The sequence below is a fragment of the Centruroides sculpturatus genome, unplaced genomic scaffold (assembly GCF_000671375.1).
Source record: "Centruroides sculpturatus isolate CEXI.00-Female unplaced genomic scaffold, Cexi_2.0 scaffold1781, whole genome shotgun sequence".
In the NCBI taxonomy this organism is placed as follows: Eukaryota; Metazoa; Arthropoda; class Arachnida; order Scorpiones; family Buthidae; genus Centruroides; species Centruroides sculpturatus.
Genome location: NW_019385998.1, coordinates 13,381 through 29,189, shown reverse-complemented (window position 1 = coordinate 29,189; position 15,809 = coordinate 13,381). Strand labels below are relative to the sequence as shown.

Here is a 15,809-nt window from a genome sequence, read left to right as displayed (position 1 = left end):
GCCGTCTAGCGTCACGCTACGGCGAGTTAGGCGACCTATCGTCTGTCCAGTACTGTAATTTTATACATTTCTTGTGAAAGAAACATTTCTTATTTAACGGCCATAAAAATTATTTATATTAAGGATGTCTCCAAAGGTCAACGAAGTTTTCGCAGAAAAATAATATCAGAAATCGCGGCCGTGGTTTGATGCGCTGTTCCGCGACGAAACCAAGCTTTAGCAACGAGCGTAGTCGAACGGTAAACACTCGGTAAGCAATCCTACAATTTTTTGTTTATAACGTAGTTTATATGGATTATTTTCAAAAAAATATACGTATTTTGGAAATATTGAGTCGAATTAGTCTAGAATCGATTAATTTTATGAAAGAAAACCTTTCAAACAGCCGTAGTCCGTAAACTATGATTCCTACAAAATTGATTCATAAAGAACAGAACGTATCTACCGTCTTATAGGGGGATCTACTGTATATATAAAGTTAAATTTTAAAATACTAAATAATTACCTGAGGAACCTTTGTAAAAATCTCTTTCACAGCATTAAAGACTTTTTTGCAATCGCTACAATAATTATATTTATTTTTGTAGAACAATGATACTATGTCTGCACTCTAGAAATTAACAAAAATACATTTTACTTAATTACATTTATAAAATTAATTTGCATATTATTATAAAAGTACAAAAATTATAACTGCTTTTAATTATATGATACAAAATCTTATTTTTAGTATCTAAAAAGCAAATTTTATAAGTTACATTAAAATTATTTACTACATTGTAAAGGTTTTGTTTAATGAACTTAGTTGTCAATCCAGTTAGTGAGAAGGTAATTTTAAAAATTAAAATTAAAAAATAAATTAAGAAAGTTTTAGCTATTTTCTTACTTCTATAAGAGAAAGAAGTATCCTCAAAATGTTTTATTTTAATGCAGAAACTCCCTACCTTGATATTCATCCAGCAAAATAGTACAAGTTCAGAACTTGCACTAATTCTGTTGGGTAAATAACAAGGTATAGATTTTTCACAATATAGTATAACCCAGTTTCTGACGTATTTTTGTTTTCTGGTAAAATCAAAAATCCCTTCATTAGCATTAATTCCCTACAGATTCAACATAATCCAACACAAAAACCACAAATTTTGATTTATGTTAATTACAAGGCTGAATGGAAATATAACAAACAGTAGAATCCAGTTGTGTGTCAGTATAGCCAAGTCCCAAAGTAATTACTTCTGACTTCTCTATATTCATGATGACAATATTAAGCAGGATAAATAATAAAGTAAACTAATGAAGAGAAAGAAAATAAAAATCCAAGTACAGGGTGTTTATAATTAAAGTTCCACTTAAAATGGCCATAAAATGAAAACTACTAGACAGAATGTTATCAAACTTGGTAATGTAGTTACAAGACATCATGGGATTTTTATTTCCCGTGAAAAAAAAAATAGTTCAAAAACTCACCACCAATGGAAAATGGCACTGTCTGCAATATTGTTAAATGAAATAAGACATGAAGACACTGTTGAAAATGTTTTAAATTGGTTTTAAAATAAAACTGTTTGTGGGGTTATGCAAAATCACAATGGCTTATGGCAGGAAGAAAGTGATATGCTAAGAGCTACTGTTGAGAATGACAGTAATGCGATGTAATTTGCATATAAAAAATGGTGGACACCACATTAAACATGCTCTGTAATGCACTTTAAAACCGATTAAAAACATTTTCAACAACGTCTTCGTGTCTTATTTCATTTAACAATATTGTAGACAATGCCATTTTTTTGCAGGAAATAAAATCCCATGACATCCTGTACACTATTACTAAGTTTGATAACATTCTGNCACTTTAAAACCGATTAAAAACATTTTCAACAACGTCTTCGTGTCTTATTTCATTTAACAATATTGTAGACAATGCCATTTTTTTGCAGGAAATAAAATCCCATGACATCCTGTACACTATTACTAAGTTTGATAACATTCTGTCCAGTAGTTTTCATTTTGTGGCCATTTCAAAGTGAAACTTTAATTATAAACACCCTGTACTTCAAAACTAATAATGAGGCCATAGTAAACAACATTACTAATGAAAGTTCTGGTTTTATTGTCTTTGATATTAAAAAAAGATATGCTAAAGCAATTAAAAAATTTAATTAATGATAATTTATCAACATGAATATTAATTAGTAGCAGGTGTTTATTGACTGATGGCTTTTACAATACTAATTTTAACTGCAGCAAACAGATAAATAGCTAAAATAAGAAATTCTAGCTATTTAACTATTGTAATGCAAGCAAACAATGATTAAAACAACATTTAATCTCTTAGAGTTAATAAGTTACTTAATAACTTTCAAATCAGATGACAATGTGTGATTAACCTTTTCAATATAATAAGTGAATGAACTATTGAATGGCTTAACAGTCATCATTCATTAGATTTTGAACATAAAAGAAAGTTCTCTTTTGGTTGAATAGATCATATTTGATACTTAAGGAAGTTTAATGGTTTGAGCTCAAATATTTTTTCCATTTTATTGATTTTCTAGTTACATCTGCATTGAATTGCTAGTGGAGATGAAATGAAAAAGGAAACAACCAAAAAGCTTGAGATATTATCTTCCAAACTGTATATGGGTTAAAGTACAGTTTGGAAATAAAATTTTCCTAATAAAAGGTTAGAGTATTTTTCACATTCTCTTTAAACTCGTTTGCTTAGGATCCAGGAGATAAAAATTAGGCATAAGAGTTCTGTAGATGTTAATAGTGAAGATCTAAGCTAATCTACATTTAAACATTTGTAGTACTAGTAATTGAACTTCAATTTTCACATCACAGAAAATGAGAAATGATAATGACTAACATAGAAGTCAGTCAGTCTAAAAATGCTTTAAATTGAGATAAGTTAGACTAAAGAGAATATTAAAAAATATTAACTAACAATTAGTTTGATAAATAATAGCTAATGCAGCACAGATATGAATACAAGTCACATTCAGGTTAAACAGAAATTCAAATATTTTGTAATTGAATATCTATATGGTACAGAGGATGTGACAAAATTACTCTCTTATATGTTATGAAAAATAGGCATACTCCAAGTAAGAAGCATGTTTTGTGTCTAATTTAGTATATGATGGAATTGCTTTATCCTCTTAAGCACAGTTAATATAAGTTCCTTTCTCACATATCCTATTCTAGGATATAAAATATGAGCAACTCAAAATTTAAATTTTTTCATTAAGTAATACTTTTCTCATTTTGAAAAAATTGTAAGGTGTGTTTCAAATTTATACGGACACGAAAAAATTAAAGTGAAATCCAAATTTGCTGCATTAAGTGACAAATGTTTTATTAAAACTAACATGGATTTACTTGTTTCCACACTGCAGAATAAGAATTTTAATCAATCATTAACATTTTGTCACTGAAAATAATATTTTTGAAAATTTTGTACAAAAAAACTGTTACATATTTATCCGGACAGGTTTCAAATTGCAAAGTTTTCTTACAATTTAATGGCCAATGTAACCACCATTTAACTTAATTACATTAAATACTCGATTAGGCATTGTTTCAATTAGATTCTGAAGGAATTCAAACCTAAGTTTATCCCAAGTATCTGAAATTGCTGCCTTCGAATCACGAATTGTGGGAAAACTGATTTCCATTGGCATAAACTGTACGAACCATCATCCCCCAAAGATTTTCCATCAGATTCAGGTCAGGCTTCTAGCAGGCCAGGTCATCAGATTAATATTTTTACATTTAAACCACATTTTTGTTGATTTAAAGGCATGCACAGGGGCATTGTCTTGTTGAAAGATCCAATTTGGTCCGCAAGTATTTGGTCCAGCTTCCAATAAATGATCTTCAAGCATGCCTCGATATTTATTTCAATTCATTCTATGAGTTATAAATGCTAAATCTGTGGTTTCATTGAATCAAAATGCACCCCACACCATTATTGATCCCCCACCCATTTGACGTTTTGAAAATATTTGTTTTTCGGTTCTTAAATCTTGCCAATAATACTTTCAACCATCTGGACTATCTAAGATGAATTGTTTTCCATCACTGAACAAAACTTCAATCCATTCTTTGGACTATGTCATGTGTTTTTGTGCCCAATCAAGTCTGTCACTTTTGTGCTTTAATGAAAGTGGTGGCATTATAGCTTTTTTCTGAATTTTAACGTTCGAGATTTATTTAATTAATTAAAACTCTCCACACTGTTGTGCTGCTACAAGGTAAATCTAATTCTTGTTTTATTTTTCTTACTGATGTTTGTTTTGTGGAGCAAATCTTGATGATTTGTCTTCAATCTTGAGGTATAAGCTTGGGTTTTGGACCTGTCTTGAATTTTGGTACATCCTAGCTACGTCTTTTTGATAAATAATCACCAAAAGTTGATTTTGGATGATTTATATATGCTGCAATTTCTCTTATTGACTTGTCTTGTGATTTATAGGCATTAATTTGCTCTTTTTCATAATCAAATAAATTCTTTGTTCTACCCATTTTAGAACGTTGAACAACATAATTTGTATTACAATTAGATATGTAAGCTGATTTGCATATTTCAATGCTTGAAACTAAACAATATTCTATTTAAGTCATTGAATGAGTGCCTGTCTGGATAAATATGTAACAGTTTTTTTGTACAAAATTTTCAAAATTATTATTTTTGGTGACAAAATGTTAATGTTCAATTAAAATTCTTATTTTGCAGTGTGGAAACAAGTAAATCCATGTTAGTTTTAATAAAACATTTGTCACTTAATGCAGTAAATTTGGGTTTCACTTTAATTTTTTCGTGTCCGTATAAATTTGAAACACACCTTACTTATAAACTTCCACTGTCATCCATCTGTCTTCCCCTAATCTTGAGAAAGAAGTTAGATGAAATAGAAGACCAGGTATGGAAACCTTAGGGGCAGAATGCCCCAATAAACTATATATGAATTTTCAATGCAAACCGGAAGTCACATTATTTCAATTTAAAACTTTTCCCCTCCCAAAAGCAGTTAAGAGATGACTGGCACAACTATTGTTAAAGGAAAATTATGATGTATAGGGGCAAGACATTACAGTAATAACTAGAAGTGAAGAGCATTTAAGTGTAGAAATATTTTATATGAAATGAATTAAAATTATGATAAAAAATTGTAGCCTGGCATTGTGACATCACAATAAATAACTTCTTGTTTCAATAATGTTTTTATCATAATATATTAAACACTTACAGATAGTTCCTTTGATATTTCACCATTGCACAAACCAGCGACAGTGCAGACCATATTAGGATCCTATTAAAATTGAAATAATTTAAATACAAAAGATGCTAATTGAAAAGCTGTTAATAATTTTAAATAAGGTCTAAAATTAAAAATAAAAAAGTTACCATTCTGGATGCAAGCATTTCAATAAGTTCTGGAATGAATTCATCAACCAACTTTTTACACTGAAATATTAGTAATTAAAAAAAAAAAACATGTTAAATCAAACTAAACATAAAATAGTATCTGTTAAAAGCATTTATTTCATCTACTAACAATGGCTAAAATTCTTACATTTAAGTGTAGAAATATTTCTTAAAATGCTAATTTTTTTTATTTAATGCCTAAAACACATCATCTTTATAGCATTTTTTGCATCACTTTTAATTGTACTTGGTTTACTTATTACATCACACCTAAAAACTTACCAAAAATTTTTTCAGTTTCTTAAAAAGTTAGAAGCACTACTCAATCTATGAAATGATAACTTTTACAAGTATAAAATTGTGTACTTAAGTTTAAAGTTATAAAAACCCTTCTATTAATTTAAAAAATGTTTTTGTTAAATAGTAAATTTTACATGATTTACATTAACAGTTTATCATAAATATTTTGTAACATTTCTATAAACACTAATATATAAATTTTTGTTTCTTTTCCTTTTTTGAAAATTAATTTTAAAAAGTTAAACATGAGAATTATAATTTAGTATTCAAATTCTCATAACTTAGAATCAAGATGAATCTTAACAAGCATTTACTATATTAAAAGATTGAAGTAAATATCACTTACAAGGAAAAAATTAGAAGCAGAAACACTTTTCGGACAGGACCGTAAGGTTTGGAGAAAGTAATAAAATCCTAGATTGCCAGATGTAGACGGGCTTTTGTGTTTTTGCAAAAAATAAATGTTACAATTAGTAGTATATATTGCATGTTCTAACACTTTCCAACATTTGAAATAGCCGATAGTCAAGTGACAAGGATTTACACAAAGAAGAATGATTCAATCTCACACTAGTTCATTTCTTTTTTCAAGTTTTGTTTTCAATTTTAAAATTTTATCCATAAACATAAATAATTAAAATATTAATTATGTTCATGAATAAAATTTGCAATTCAAAAGAAGTTTGGGCATTTTTTTCATTGTTAATGTGGGATGTGCATCGTTTGTATATAGAATAACATTTGTCCATTCTCTACATCTTTATACTTATTAAAATTATATATTTTGTGAAGGTGCACCAGCGTTGGTTCCAGTTTCTGGAACCAACGCTGGTGCAAATTTTCAGATGTTCAGAAGTTCATTATTTTATACATTACAAGTATTATTCATTGGTGCAATATTATCTTTTCTAAATTCATGTTGACAAATACTATTTCAAAAGTCCATGCTAAATTAAATATAATACTAGATATATACCGTCAGATGGCATTAAAATCTTTTTTATAATGTCATTCACATACAGAACTTTGTACTTTGTGAAGAAAAGTATTTCCTGCTTAGAGGTAACAAGTGCTTTTAACAATACAAAAATTGTTGTCAAACTAATAAATATAGAATGGAACATCATTACATTCATAGGCCTATAACATTCTAGAAATTTAAAATATTCCAAACATTTAAACGTCACAACAGGATTTAAGGCTTGTGAATATGAAAAAGAACAGAATTTGAAATATACCACAAGTCTCAAATCCTGTTGTGAAGTTTAAATGCTTGGAATATTTTAAATTTCTAGAATGTTATAGCCCTAATGCACATAGTGATGCTCCATTCTACATTTGTTAACCTGACAGAAAGATTTTATATTGCTAAAAGTACTTGCATTATGAAAAAGATTTTATCATCATAATCAAGTGTATACATCTAGTATTCTAAATTCATATAACATTAGATGCCTTAAATATTCTTTTCAACAATTCATTTTGATCATTATCAATATACTTAACTTTACAAAAATCACCAAATATGGCATTCTCAGCAACATCTTTGTGAAACATTCAAATAAAATGTCCACTAATAAGTACAAAGTAAAAATTGCACTGTGGTACAAAAATAATACTTTGAAAAACCAATATTACTTATGACTTACTTGTCAACCCAACAAATAAAAATATGTTGCTGCATTTGTTACAATTTGTATAATAGTAGTCATAAATGATAACTTATTCTGCATACATGTATACTAGCTATAAATAATTTTAATAAATATAAAAAATAGAGAAATGTTCAGTAGATAAACTACTAAATAAATATTTAAAACATATTTTAAATGAAGTATTAATATTTTATAATTTACTAGCTGTTACCTTGAGCTTTGCCCACGAGGATTTTGCAAGCAAATTTATATTCAGTATTTCAACAACCATAGTAATTATTATATAACACCTAACGCTGAGAATAACGAGAATTGCCGAGAATCAAACGAACTGTTTTCAATTTGATCAATTTTTTGGAACATTTACAATCGTTCTATAATCGAACCAATATGCAATAACAAATTCTAATTTAAAATGGTTCAAACATTTTTAAAATCAAAATAGATAAAAATATTTATAACAATGTCCGAAATGTTATTAATTTAATACATCTAAGTACTCGATGAAGACTAAATGTAGTTGAAAATGAAAAAATCGCATCTAAAATAGTACAGTAGAAGCCGTTCTTCTGGTTAAGCCTTAATCCTCTCCCCCCGCAGGGGAATTTCAAAAAATCCCTTCTTAGTGTGCGTTTCCATGACGTACCCTAACTGTGTACCAAATTTCACCTCTTTAGGTTCAGCGGTTTGCTCTGGGCAATGATGAATCAGTCATTCAGTCAGGACAAGTAATTTTATATATTTAGATTAATTGTATTTATGAATAAAATTTTAAAAAGTAGATGGAAACAAAAACAAAAAAAGTTTTTTTTGAATCACTATTGTGAAAATCCTTGCCACCGACTCAGTTACCACAAATGTTGAAACAAGTTATAATTAGTATATGTTGTATGTTGTAATGTTTAAATCTATTTTTCAAAGAAATGAAAGTCCATCTACACCTGATAATCTAAGGTTTTATTACACTTGGTGAACCCTAAATAAGCCCAATCTTGTCCAAAAAGTTTGTACCACTTCCAGTCTTGCCCTTGTTAGAATATATCACTAATCTAATCAGTCAGTTTTTACAACTCCCTAATAGAAAATCACAAAAATAGAATTTATAGTTAATAGGTGAAATTCTTAATTAGTACTTCTTAAATTGGTAAAATTTCTGTTTATCATGTTTACCACTAGTTTTTTATCATAATTTATAATAAAATATTTTTAAAAATTATTTGCAAATAATGGATTGAGAAAATAACTGATTTTCCTGTAACTAATAATCCATGTGAAAATTCACTCATTGAAAAAAAAATTATGAACCAAGAAGACGACAACAGAACCAAATGAAGCTTCCTTGGTGCAAATACAATTATGATTACAATACAGCAAAGACAATTTCCCATGCACCAACAATACAATTTAAAGACGTTTTGCAGGGTAATAAAGTTTTTATTACCATGTAGAACCTCTTGCCTAGATACATACGACAAAACAGTCAGGCATGGATACCTACAGACACTATGTACTATCCTGTGACAGATTTTCCTGCACATCTTTCAACTGTTGCTCCAGATCCCTCACAGTTAGATAACCAAAGCTGGAATACCATCTGGTCCCTCTACAATTCTCAACAAGTGACAAACCAAAAGAATGAGCCCAAGGAAGTATGAAAATGTTCCTACAAAACTGACTGAACATTATCTTGCCAGAAAATGGCTGTCTGCAGTCCTGACATGAAAGCCAACATTAGTGCTCAGGCTTTTCAAATAAATGTGGCAAGAACTCACTGCAATGTCTGCACTATTGTCAGTGGCTATTAAATTTTTTTCAGGTGACACATTTGCATTTTCTTTTGCTTGTACTTTATATTGTATGCTATAAGTTCACTTTCATACCTTCAAAGTCCTATCCATGATTAGCACTTTTTAAAATAAAATGTAACCAGCTACTGTAAATTAGTATCTTAAACAGTTCTTGTCTGGACTGTTATATCATGTCTAAACAACTAAAGATTTCAGAATGCGAAGAATAATGTATCCTCTCAAGAGTAAATGCACATTTGTTTAAATACAGAAAACGTTGAAAAAAAAAATTTTCCTTGAAATTAGTTATAAATATTTCATATGTTAAATTACTTACATACGGAAAAAAATTTGCTTTTGCTTAACCACTCAACAGTGAAGAATGGATATATCCATCCAAGGCGATTGTGTAGCAGTGGTGAGGACGGATATATCCGTTAAATTCTTTTGGGAGTATCGCCAAAAACTAGCCAAAAACTACAGTGAAAAAAAAAATTCACCTAAAAAATGAATTATGTAACAATAAATAAAGACTTTTCTTTACTAGACATAACTGTTTACAAAATCTTTTTCCAAAACAGTAATGAGAAAAAATGTGTGAAAAAACACTTTAAAAATTTCCCACGTTTATTCTCTACTACTTTGGGGTAGCACCATACCTGACTATCCCACTGCTGAAAGGTTAAAATTAGTTTACAAAAATTTTGTACAAAATTATTTGTCAAATGAATGACATTTAAGATCTCACAACTAAGAAAAATTCACATATTAAAAACAACAATATTGCAAAAATATTTATTTGAAATATAATATGGAATCATAATATAAACTGAGTAAATGTTTTTAACCTATTATTACTTGATATTAGTTTATTATATACAGCATTTCTCTAAAGTGCAAGGAAAAAAATTTATATAAGAGATATTTATTATAATATCTAAGTTATCAAAAATATTTTATTATTGACAATAAAAAATAATCCACTAAGAAAATTAATGTATCAATAAAGCCATTGGAAGATTAGCATATAGGTATCAAACTTTTTCTTTCAAATAAAATATCGAAAAATCAGCAACATTTTTTCTATATATGTAGAAACAAATAAAAATGTTGCTGGTATATATACATATGTATGTATGCATGCATGCATATACACTAGCAAAGTTACTTAACATTGACCAGGAAATTTATTATATTGTATTCTTGATTCAAAATAAAAACAAACAGACTAAAACAAACAGACAAAAGATTCATACTTGGCAGAAAACACCCAAATACATGTTTTGGGCTAAGAATGATACTAATGATTTGGAATGGCATACAATTTCATTGGTCGGATTGAAATTAATATTTTTCAACAGAAAATAGTCATAGACTTCTGCCTTCAAAAAATGATAATTCAAGACATCCAAATTTTTTTAATCTTAACCTTTCAACAGTGGGATAAGGTATGGTACTATCCCAAAGTAGTGAAGAATAAACGTGGGAAATTTTTAAAGTATTTTTCCATGCATTTTTTTCTCATTGCCGTTTTCGGAAAAAGATTTTGTAAACAGTTATGTCTAGCAAAGAAAAGTCTTTTTTTATTGTTACATAATTCATTTTTTTATGTGAATTTTTTTCACGGTAGTTTTTGGCAATACCCCCAAAAGAATTTAACAGATATATCCGTCCCTCAACACTGCCACACGATCGCCCTGGACATATATATCCATCCCTCATTGTTGAGTGGTTAACTAACACATGATTCACAGCTGAATATCAAATAGTAATTGGCTAACAAAATCAAATTTCATCAAAATTGGACCGAATATTTAAAAACTTGATACCCTTAAAAACCATTTAACATATTTTGTGCACATTGGTGACTATATATTTAGTCATTTTCCTATTCGAATGCCATCATTACCATTCTGCTGCTCGGATAGAAAGAAAGACTGTTGCAGGGGAAGGGGACTGAAGTTAACTCGTCCAACAGTAGTAGTTGACCATCTCCCAAAATTGAGAGGACGGTTCCTATAAACTTTCATTGCATTTACTCAAACTGTTGAAATATATAAACTGAACTAGCAAACTTTATACTTGTTCAGATATATTTATATTTGGAAGACAAAAAATAAAAAATAAAAAAAAGCAGTGCTTTAGCCATTACCTTATTCCAATCATTTGCATTGAAACTACAATGGTATAACTTATAACCAACAAAAAAAAAAGTCATCATGGAGATCAAAAATAGACAAAGCAGATATAGGCTGGGGAATATATCTATTGTGCTATCTGATAAATCGTTCATTTGTCTCACGTTACCAATATTGCATAATAAACTATTGTATAATTAAATAATTAATGCTGTTTTTAATATTCAAAAAAGCAAGTTTCAGATGCAGGAAAATATTGCAACAACATATCATGAAAACATTAAAATTAATGAAAAACATTAGATAAGACTTAACAAGCCAATAAAATTAAAACACAGTAATCTATATCATCAACTTAAAATGAAATCATTTTAAAAATTTCTATAACTTACTTCATCAGCTATAATTTTTATTGGTATTAATGCACAACTTCCTTCAAACACTTCTTTTATTTCTTCCTATTAAAAAACATATTTAAATTTATTTCTTTTTTCTAAAGTTAGTTTTGTGTTAAATTTCATTGTTATTTTAAAATAAGTTATCAATGATTAAAAACTTTATAGTAAATCATCATAAAATGATTTAATTATATTAAAACAAAATGATTACAGGATTAGATTGGGCTATATTACTGCTACTAAAGCATGATCTAATCCTTTAATGTAACTATCAAGCTTCTAAATGTTTAAATTTAATTATATATTTAAAATTTAAAAAAAATTCTTAAAAACAAAAATCAAAAACAACTATAAGACATTTATACAGAAAAATGTGTTTAAAATTAAATGAAGAATAAAATATTTGACTATATAAACTTATCCAAATCCAGGAAAATTCACCATTTTCTGAAATAAGCACAAATTCTATGCTAAATTCAAGAACTGGGCAACTACATCAATGACATTAGTGCAGCAATGTGGTAAATTCATGAATATATGCATTTTGAAACATGCTTCATTTGTCAATTCACTTACATTTTCTGCTTGTACGGCGAAGTTATTAATTTCAAGCCAACTGGTGGTCGAGTGGATAACACCACCAAACACTGGTAGTTCATCATTGGTTCACACCTCACCAATGGTCTGGTCACGTAGGTTTCAATGGTTTCTTTGTGTTTCTAACACCTAAGTAAGAGCCAGTTTCTCACAGGAAGTTATCTTGAAAGACATCGCTTTTGGCAGTTCATTCTTCAGTTACATTCCGACTAAGGCCCAATGAACACGAATGGCTTTCTGCCACAAATGAACTATGGCAAGTAGCTGTGCAGCCTAGCATGGCAGTAATTTAAATATAGTGCTGCATATGTACAGTACATACAGCACCTGTACATATGGTATATATTGCACAATTCTTGTACAATGTTAAAAAAGTAACTGCTACTTTGGCAGCATCATTTACAACTGAATTTAATGAATTTTTATACCTTGTGCATTTCACACAAGGTACAAAAAAAGTTCTAGAATTTATACTTCTTAAATTTACAATTTATGTATCCATTGTCATAAAACTTTGTCTTTCCACTTCTTTCCCGATATTACAAATATTCAACTACAAAGTAATCGGTTTCGACTTATTTCTACTTAAGTAGTAGTTAAATAATTTAGAGATTAGGGAATTAGGGACGTAAATAAAACCCTGCCAAAAGAGCAGGAATTTTATTTAAAAGCTTAACTGAACCAATCTCTAGCCTAGTACAGTGGGGACTAATTTCTTGATAATATTAGATGTAGTAAAGACAGAAATTTTTCCAGTTCAATGAGAGTGACCAAAAAGTTGTAAATTTTGGAAATTTCCTTGGACAAATTGGCGGTCCTAAAACAAATTAGTTAGAAAACAAACGACAGACAATTTATTAAGTTTAACATATTTAGATTTTTGCAGCTATGGCAAAAAACATTTAAAATTTACAACTACTCTGTCATGTCCTTTGTGATGCGACAAAAGAGGCATTTCACATTGACTGGTATCAGCACCCTCCGGATTTGGCAGCCCGCATGCATGCACACACCGCACACCTACCGGGACCGTCTCTGATTCCATCCATTATACATTCGTAGGGAGCTATTTGACTAAGTGGGTTGTTTTAAGATTTAAAAAGTAAAGAAGATTTTGTTATTTTAATGTACGTTTCTTCACAAAGCTATATTTAATTATAATTTTCTTTAAAAGTATATTCATACAATTGAAGAATATTTTATACAAGGTATGTATACTTGTATATCCACTACACATCTTATTTCACCAAGTAAGTTTTTATAATTTTATTTTAAATTTTAGCCCTTATATCGTGGCTACTGATTCAGAATGTAATTGTGATACTGAAAATTTATTTCAAAAAACTTTTGGCTCGAGATCATATAATGAGAAAGAAAACATTATTAAAACAGAAAGATCAATGCCTAACTCGTCAGAGACTGCATTTTGATCAATGCCTAAATTAAATATAAATATGTCAAACAAAAAAATTTGGACATTTTCGCAATAAAATTTATGAAGACATAAAACGGCTTTGTGGATGCATAGAAATGCAAAAATTGTTTTGTTGGCCTTGCCTACTATTTTCATATAAAATTAGCGTGTGGAATAAGAATGGCTTCTATGATTTAAATAATTTTAGTAAAGCTTGCAAAAGACACGAAAATCGTAAATGTCATGTCGACTCTTTCGTAAAATTGAAGCAATTTGGAAATCAAAATAGAATAGAATTTAACATTAGTACACAATATAAAATAAATATTGAAAATTATAATGAGATAGTTACGGCATTTAGAGGGCATAGGGAATCTTCTTCTTCTGGTTCCATATTCATTTCTGAATGTAGGACTAGTATTATAACAATCTCAATTGTGCTTCACGTATGAGTTCTTCAGCTTTCTTATTATTCCATTCACATATATTACCCAACCAACTTTTCCTTCTCCTTCCTGGGCTTTTCTTTCCACAGATTTTTCCCTCTAAAATATTTCTCAAAATTTCATATTTACTTCCTCGGATGATGTGGCCAAAATACCCCGTCTTTCTTCTTTTAACTGTACTTAAAACTTCTTTTTCTTTCCCCATTCTTTGCAAAACTTCATTATTTGTTATTCTATCTGTCCAAGATATCTTTAAAATTCTTCTATATAACCACATTTCGAATGCTTCAAGTTTGTTTAACATATTTTTATCTAAGGTCCACGTTTCTACTCCATAAAACAAAAATGACATCACATAGTACCTTAACATTCTAATTTTAAGATGTAAATTAAAAACATTGCATTTGAAAAATTTCTGCATTCTGATAAAAGTACTCCTTGCATTTTCTATTCTAGATTTAATTTCTTTATTGCATCTGCCATCTTCCTGTATGATAGTCCCCAAATACTTAATTGATGAAACTGTATCAATTGTCCTGTTTTGTATCTGCAACATTACATTATCTATATTTTTCTTGCATGAAATAAGTAGCTTTGTTTTCTTATAACTCATCTGAAGTCCGTAGAATTTACTTATTGAATTAATCTTTTCCATTAGTATTGTCAAATCATTTATATTTTCTGCTAAAACCACTGTATCATCAGCATAACGTATATTATTTACATTTATCCCATTTATTACAATCCCAATGTGTTCCATATCTTCTAAAGCTTCTTTAAAAATTTCATCTGAATAAATATTAAAAAGTAAAGGTGATAAAATACATCCTTGCCTTACTCCTCTTTTTATTTCTATTTCTTCAGATAATTCAGAATCAATTAAAATGTTGTTTTTCTGTTCCCAGTAAAGATTTATTATAATTTGCAATTCATTTCTATCAATTCCTTTCTTCCTAAGTATATCTATTAATTTATCATGCAGAATTCTATCAAATGCTTTTTCGTAGTCTATAAAACAGGCGTATATATCCTTGTTAACCTCTAAACTTCTTTCTACCAGAACTCTATAAGCAAAAAGAGCTTCTCTTGTTCCACAAGATTTTCTAAACCCAAACTGTGTGTTGCTTAAATCTTCTTCACATTTTTTATATATTCTTGTATGAATTATTCTTAAGAAAATTTTTAAAACGTGACTCATCAGGCTTATAGTTCTATAATCACCACACTTTTTTGCATTATCTTTTTTGGGAATTGCTATAAACGTAGACATTAAAAGATCTTGAGGAATTACACCACTTTCGTAAATAATGTTGTAAAAATCCACTAAAATATCAAGACTATCTTCATCCAGTAATTTCAAAATTTCAGCGGGAACTTCATCTGGTCCGGTAGCTTTACCTTCTTTAGTTGTTCTAATTGCATTCTTTACTTCTACTTTTAGTATTGTTGGTCCTTCTTCTTTATCAATTATTATAGGTTTTAAATTTCTCTCATCAAAATATAATTTTTCAACATACTCTTTCCATAATTTCAGTTTTTCCCCCAATTCCAAAACTAAATCATCCTTTTCATTTAAAATACTAGTAAATTTATTTCTTCTATTTGTTCTGGTAAGCTCTTTAATTTTCTTATGTACATTATAC

The 15,809-nt window shown here is 28.9% G+C and overlaps 1 protein-coding gene across 2 annotated transcripts in view; it reads right to left on the bottom strand.

Moving 5' to 3' along the window:
• LOC111613009 (prosaposin-like) overlaps positions 1-15,809 on the bottom strand; it is a 67,074-nt gene that overhangs the window by 46,828 nt on the left and 4,437 nt on the right. Inside the window, exons 2-5 of one of the 2 annotated variants that reach the window (XM_023354303.1) lie at positions 11,704-11,769; positions 5,411-5,470; positions 5,253-5,315; positions 506-610 (exon numbers count right to left, since the gene is read on the bottom strand). In XM_023354303.1, the coding sequence (XP_023210071.1) occupies positions 506-610; positions 5,253-5,315; positions 5,411-5,470; positions 11,704-11,769 (294 nt within the window). The remainder of the gene's footprint in view (positions 1-505; positions 611-5,252; positions 5,316-5,410; positions 5,471-11,703; positions 11,770-15,809) is intronic. The other variant, XM_023354304.1, reaches the window with a different exon arrangement.